The sequence below is a fragment of the Oryzias melastigma genome, linkage group LG21 (genome assembly GCF_002922805.2).
Source record: "Oryzias melastigma strain HK-1 linkage group LG21, ASM292280v2, whole genome shotgun sequence".
In the NCBI taxonomy this organism is placed as follows: domain Eukaryota; kingdom Metazoa; phylum Chordata; class Actinopteri; order Beloniformes; family Adrianichthyidae; genus Oryzias; species Oryzias melastigma.
In genome coordinates, this window is record NC_050532.1 from 20,140,443 (window position 1) to 20,147,028 (window position 6,586).

The 6,586-nt window shown below is 35.6% G+C and overlaps 1 protein-coding gene across 1 annotated transcript in view; it reads left to right on the plus strand.

The window, feature by feature from the left end:
• The window catches only part of abcc4 (ATP-binding cassette, sub-family C (CFTR/MRP), member 4), a 46,814-nt gene that overhangs the window by 1,313 nt on the left and 38,915 nt on the right, over nt 1–6,586 (plus strand). The window contains exons 3-14 of the mRNA XM_036209691.1: nt 1,729–1,849; nt 1,937–2,161; nt 2,271–2,360; nt 2,867–3,030; nt 3,126–3,251; nt 3,995–4,244; nt 5,356–5,460; nt 5,603–5,692; nt 5,812–6,003; nt 6,076–6,170; nt 6,241–6,327; nt 6,418–6,514. Coding sequence (XP_036065584.1) covers nt 1,729–1,849; nt 1,937–2,161; nt 2,271–2,360; nt 2,867–3,030; nt 3,126–3,251; nt 3,995–4,244; nt 5,356–5,460; nt 5,603–5,692; nt 5,812–6,003; nt 6,076–6,170; nt 6,241–6,327; nt 6,418–6,514 — 1,642 coding nt within the window. The remainder of the gene's footprint in view (nt 1–1,728; nt 1,850–1,936; nt 2,162–2,270; nt 2,361–2,866; nt 3,031–3,125; nt 3,252–3,994; nt 4,245–5,355; nt 5,461–5,602; nt 5,693–5,811; nt 6,004–6,075; nt 6,171–6,240; nt 6,328–6,417; nt 6,515–6,586) is intronic.

Here is a 6,586-nt window from a genome sequence, read left to right on the forward strand (position 1 = left end):
AAAAAAAAAAAAAAAAAAAACTGTCAAATTGGGGGTTCTCTTTTATTTCAGAAGGTATAAACTTCTGTTGAACACCATCATTTTCTAGGTTTGAGGCCAGCAAAATAATTAATGTTTATGTCCCAGAGGTCATTTTTGTTGGATTTTGGTCACCTACTTCAGCTTTGGTGTACTGCAATCTTTAAAACAAAAATCTCTGAAAAAGAAAACAAAGTCATTTGTTTTTTCACAGACAAACCCAGTCTGTCAAAATATCTTAACCTTCACTTTACCCAGGAGAAAGCCAGAGTCTCCCATTTCCTGGCACCTTGAAGCCCGCACAGCTCCATAAATGGGAGGCTGCCCTTTATGAGGGAGACTTGGAGGCAAGCCCACCTAAATATAGACAGAAGAGTTTGAACTCCACTGAGGCAACAGTCACCTGACTTTGAACATGATGGCGTTTGCATGAAGTTGGTTTTGGGAAGTTTACTTAATTATAAAAGTGTGAGTGTGTCTGTGTGCTGCTAAAATTCGCATTAGGTCTAGCAGAGGTCCATAACTTATTATAGACAAGTCTATTTTTAGCCAATTTGCACATATTAAAAATACATATAATAATAATCCAAGTAACTTTTGATTTTAAAACATTTGACAAGCCACTCCTAATAATGATAAAAAAAAATAGTGACTGCTGAACACTATAAAACGTATTATTCTTTTTATGCTTAAAATAGTTAAACCTTTCACAAAACCGGAACCATATAAAGCAACCAAAAAGAGTCGTGGATCTGAACAAAAGCAACTGGAAAAACCATGGACTTAAATACTGGCTGATGGACAATTAACAAACAGGAAGCAGCTGTGGTGATTAGAACCTCAAGCAAGCTGTGAGTTGATGTTATTTAACAAATGTATTAGGAATAACCATTTAACGTTAAAGCTAGATAGTATACATATTTAGCTCATGAAAATAAGTATATTAAGTATAAATTAATATTTTAATACAATTAAGGGGGAAATCTAACAAAACAAGTAAAAATCACAAACACATTTTTAAGAAACATTTTGGTTCAAGGTGAAATAAAACACCACATGGACCACGAAATATTCTAAAACTCTTTAAATCTATTAAAGTTAAAAAAAAAAAAAAAAAAAAACACTGATGAAAACGTTTTAAAAAACATGATGTTTAACTGTGTTTATTAGGATTAAATTGGTTTGTAATTTTAAAAATGAAATGATTTAAACTTTGTTATATTTTAAAATGCACAAATAACACAGAAAAAAAACTTTTGCAAGTTTGTTTAAACTTGAAGTTTATTTTAAGATAGTTGAGTATAAGTATAGCAAGTAATCTGTACATGTAGTGTAGGAGGCATCCTATTTGAAAAATTCTTTCTTCTTGGAACATTTGAATATACTTCAATTACACTGCTGCTCTTTTAGTATGTACCAAGTATAATTGAAGTACACTTCAGTAGACTACTTTTTGCTAAGGGGAAGATTTGTGGAAATATTTCAACATTGTTCTTCTTTTGAGGCGATCAGGATTATATACATTGGGGGAGGTGTGGAAAGAAAGTTAATTCTTATATATATATTATTTCTACACTAATAAACTAGAAATACATATATATCTATATTTATATAAATATAAGATTCTTTTCATGTTACATTTTTGAACGAACAGGAGTTGTTTCTTTGATTTCAGTGAATTCTATTTTGCCTTTCCCCTTTTCTTTGGAGGTATTGGACTCAGGAAGTTCAACAAGCAAAAAAAGATTTACGACCTCCTAAATTTAGCAAAGCTTTGATTCACTGCTACTGGAGGTCATATTCACTCATTGGAGTATACATCTTTTTAGAGGTATGCTACAGTGATACTATACATCATGCAACAATAAATGACACATTTTGTCTTAATCTTGGTCATTTATTTGTCCCATTCTTTTAGGAAGTTATTAAAGTCATTCAGCCGGTGCTACTTGGGAAACTCATTGAGTACTTTGAGAGCTGTGATACCGCCCATCCGGTTCCAGTCTATGATGCTTACAGCTATGCTGCAGGCATCTCGCTGTCCACCTTCAGCCTGGCTCTTCTCCATCATCTGTATTTCTACCAAGTTCAGCGAGCAGGCATGAAGATCCGTGTGGCTGTCTGCCACATGATCTACCGTAAGGTTAGCTGAAATAAATGTATTAGTGTCACCAGGATTTTAATTTATCTATATTGTTCTCTGTGTTGTTCATACTGCTTTAGTTGATTTCTGGTGTTTTTGCTTTCCAAAGGCTCTTTGCCTGAATAGCTCCGCACTGGCCAAAACAACCACAGGACAGATCGTAAACCTCTTATCCAACGATGTCAACAAATTTGACGAGGTGATCATCCGAGCATAAAACCTGTCACAAGAAACCTTTTTGAATGAAAATATATGTTTACGTTTTTAATACAAACCATCCCACTTTGATATTATCTAGAGCTGGTGTGTGTTTTAGGCCAGATTAAACCCATTAGATAATTATATGAACATTTTATACTTCTCTTTCTTGTCTGAACTCTGAAAGTTTCTAACCTTTACAGAAAATGTGTCCAGTACTACAAAGATCTAATCATATTTGAAGATTAATTTTACTCAGAAACAAAAACATGCAGAATCACACTGATAAAAAATCCGCTAAACAGCGAGATCACATGAGGTGAACCATGATATTACGAGGAACCACTGTATAAAGTGCTCCAAACTATAAAGCGAATTGTCTTTTTTTTTTTTTTAATTAAAGCTTTTAAGTATGCTTTATACTGTGGAAAATACACTATTTTAAGAATATTTATTAAAAAACAGCGAGGTTTTGTGTGAATGATAAATGTTTCTCTTTCCCTCCAGGTGACTTTATACCTGCATTTTTTGTGGGTTGGTCCAGTACAAGCGATATTTGTGATAATATTGCTACTGTATGCAATTGGTCCATCATGCCTTGCAGGAATGGCTGTCCTCTTCATTTTGATGCCAATACAAACCACATTTGGACATTTGTTCTCAAGTCTTAGGTTTGTGGACATAATAAACATTTTCTAACCTCTGTCTTAATATTTTATGTTGCCCTAATATTTCTGAATTTTTTTTAATTTAATTTGTATTTCAGGGCTAAAACAGCAGTTTTAACAGATGAACGAATTCGCACAATGAATGAGGTGGTTTCTGGGATCCGGGTTATAAAAATGTATGGGTGGGAAAAACCTTTTGGTCAATTGGTGGACGAGGTCAGAAGGTAAGCTGTATCCTAGATTAAGCAGGTTCTGTTTTTATTTGCTTAAAACGTCCTCTAAACTGTTCTTTCTTTTAGTTTGCATTGCATAATATTAAAATAAAAGGTATTTTCATTGTTTTATTCACTAACACATAAGGCATGCCTTGTAATGTTGTGTGTCACAGTATGAATCATATCCTACCATGTCATGTCCACTTGCTCTGGCGTGTATTGTTCAAACCGTCATCTCCTGTTCTTTATGGAAGGCTTTATTAACATAAATATATCTTGTCAGTATGTCATTGTATATGCCTTTTACAATTTGAGTCCAAGGTGTGGGTATCTGTCCAGTGTACAAAATGTCTATGGCAGGGGTGCCCAAATCCAGCCCTCGAGTGCCGACTTCCTGCTGATTTTCCAAAAACTCTGCCTTATCTGCAGCTGATTACATGGATCAGGTGTGTTTGGCCAATAAGGAGCTTCAAAGGCAAGGTGATTGGAAAATTTGTAGGACATTGGCCCTCGAGGCCTGGATTTGGGCACCCCTGGTCTATGGCATTATGTCAACTGGTCATGTCTTGAGCAGAAGGTGTTATTTTGTGCCATGTCAAGCTTTGTCAAATGTGACATGTCATATATTTTGGCTTGACATTCTGTTGCATGGTGTCATTAAATATAAGACCAGAAAGAACCCCATTGCCAAAGCAATAAACTTCATGTACATAAAATAACATTTACTCACTCGTTTGCTTTATTTTGTACAGAATGGAGATCTCAAAGATCATGCAAAGCTCTTATCTGCGGGGCTTGAATATGGCATCTTTTTTTGTGGCCAGCAAGATCGTCATCTTCTTCACCATCTGTGTTTACGTGCTGACGGGAAACAAGCTGTCGGCTAGCAGAGTGTTCATGGCCGTTTCCCTTTACGGTGCAGTCAGGCTCACCATCACACTCTTCTTTCCCTTCGCTATAGAGAAGGTCTCTGAGACTCTCATCAGCATCCGAAGGATCCAAGTGAGTAAAAACGCACTGAGATACCCCAAGTACATGAAACAAGCAATATTTTAATTTTAAACTTTTAAAAATATTTTTTGATTATAGCGTTTTACTCAATGGTCTGATTTTTTTGTTTGTTTGTTTGTTTATTGTTTAGTTTCATTTACTAAACTTTTTAAAACATTATTTGTTGAAAAAAACAGTCACTATTTTGATTTGATTAATTTGGTTAATTTCAAGTAATTACATTAAAACAAAAGAAAAATATAATTAAAATACATAGGTACTGTATACCAAACTCTATAATCCCATCCCTATTTGTTTGTTTATTTATGTGATGGAAAAGAGACTAAGTGGATTTTGTGACTTTGTTGGCTTTTCAACCACAAATTCACACCAATCTGTTAATCTGTAAAGCTTCATAGATAATAAGATGTTAATGCTTACACATAATGTCAATTATAATAATTTTATACCATCAAATATAATTGATGCAATGAATTTGGGCCAAGTTATGCAAAAATGTATCTTCATAAGCTAAAAAAAAAACAAATCAAGTTTGAAGCATATCGTATCCACCAGAAGAGGACTTACCATTAAGTATCTGCAATCAGTTTTAGTCACACAATCGTTTCCTACCTGAAAGTCATGACAGAAAAGGATCAGAGCATGGACCCACTAAGGTAGACACAAAAATTGTTGATTTTCGCACTGTATCAGACACAATGTCCCCATATTAGTTGTTATTCTTAAGCAAATCTGTAAGAAGGAAATTATCTTCAGGAATGGCACAAAAATACTCAAGGAAAAAAATGCATTTAAGTGTAGTGGACGATTGAAAAAGCCAGAACATTTTAAAAGATCCCAAACCCTTACTATAACCTTTATCATTTATAATGAAAACTATTTTTGCTGACATTAACTTTTAAAAGAAAATGTTTTATAATTTCCTTTGATTATGAAAAAGAAAGCCCTCCAGTTGCTCTTCTGTGTCAATAAATTCAAACAAGTGTAACATTTAGCCTGTTTGCTCTTGTTTCTACGTAGTACAGTTTTCATTTCACATTTCAAAATCCATTGTATTTGATCTACTAAAATATAACTTGTATTTATTTTTCATTTGCACAAGACATTTCTTCTGTTGCATGAAGTGGCTCCTCAACATCTGGGGCTTCCTGTGGCAGAAAAGGGCTGTGTGGTAATAGTTCAGGATTTAATATGCTACTGGGATAAGGTGAGCAACTGTTAGTCAACTGTCCTCTGTTTTATAAGAAATCTGTTGATTAAAGGTGTACTACTGGAAAATGATCTGCTATAAGTGACCCTAATGGATAGGACAGGGATACTATAGAGTTAATTAACTCTTCTCTTTGCAGAATCTTGAAGCTCCAACTTTACAGAATCTGTGTTTCACAGTGAGGCCTGAGCAGCTCCTGGCAGTAATTGGACCTGTTGGTGCTGGAAAGGTCAGGTCTGTTCTGAATACTGTGTCCCATCTATTAGTGATTGCTTAATTTAGTTTGCATATCACCTAAAAATAAAGACAGGTCTGTCATTTTTTTTTCATCAATTTTGATTGCACCAGTCCTCGCTCCTCAGTGCCATTCTGGGAGAATTATGTCAGGAAAGTGGAGTGATCAAAGTCAAGGGAGATCTGACCTACACGTCTCAGCAACCGTGGATTTTACCCGGAACAATTCGAAGCAACATTCTTTTTGGCAAAGAGCTTGATCCCAAGAAGTATGACCGAGTTTTAAGAGCCTGTGCCCTCAAAAGAGTGAGAACGTCTTTGTGTTTTTCTAGGTTTGGTTTTACATTGTCCTCATTTACATTCAAACCTCTTTTTTAGGACATAGAGCTGTTGCCGGGTGGTGACTTAGCGATGGTTGGAGACCGGGGGACCAATCTGAGTGGAGGACAGAAGGCCAGGGTCAGCTTAGCAAGGTGATCCGAACGTTTTCACATCCTTACAGGTGTTAGTAGCAGAAGTAACTTCACATTTGGGTCTTTTTAGAGCAGTGTATCAGGATGCAGACATCTACCTGCTGGATGATCCTCTCAGCGCTGTGGACGCTGAAGTGGGCCGGCATCTCTTTGAAGAGTTAGTTCACATCATATAAAACCCAATTTCAGTTTAACAAATTGCCGTCAATAACATACTTTTACCTGTCACTGATTTTATTCTCACCAGGTGCATTTGTGGACTTCTGAGAAAGAAGCCTCGTATTCTAGTAACACATCAGCTACAGTACCTGAAGGTTGCAGATCAGATTGTTGTGTTAAAAGAGGTATGTACGCACTTTAGAGTTCGCTTTGTGTGTGTCACAAAAGAGTTGTATCAAGAGATACATGTCAGGAAG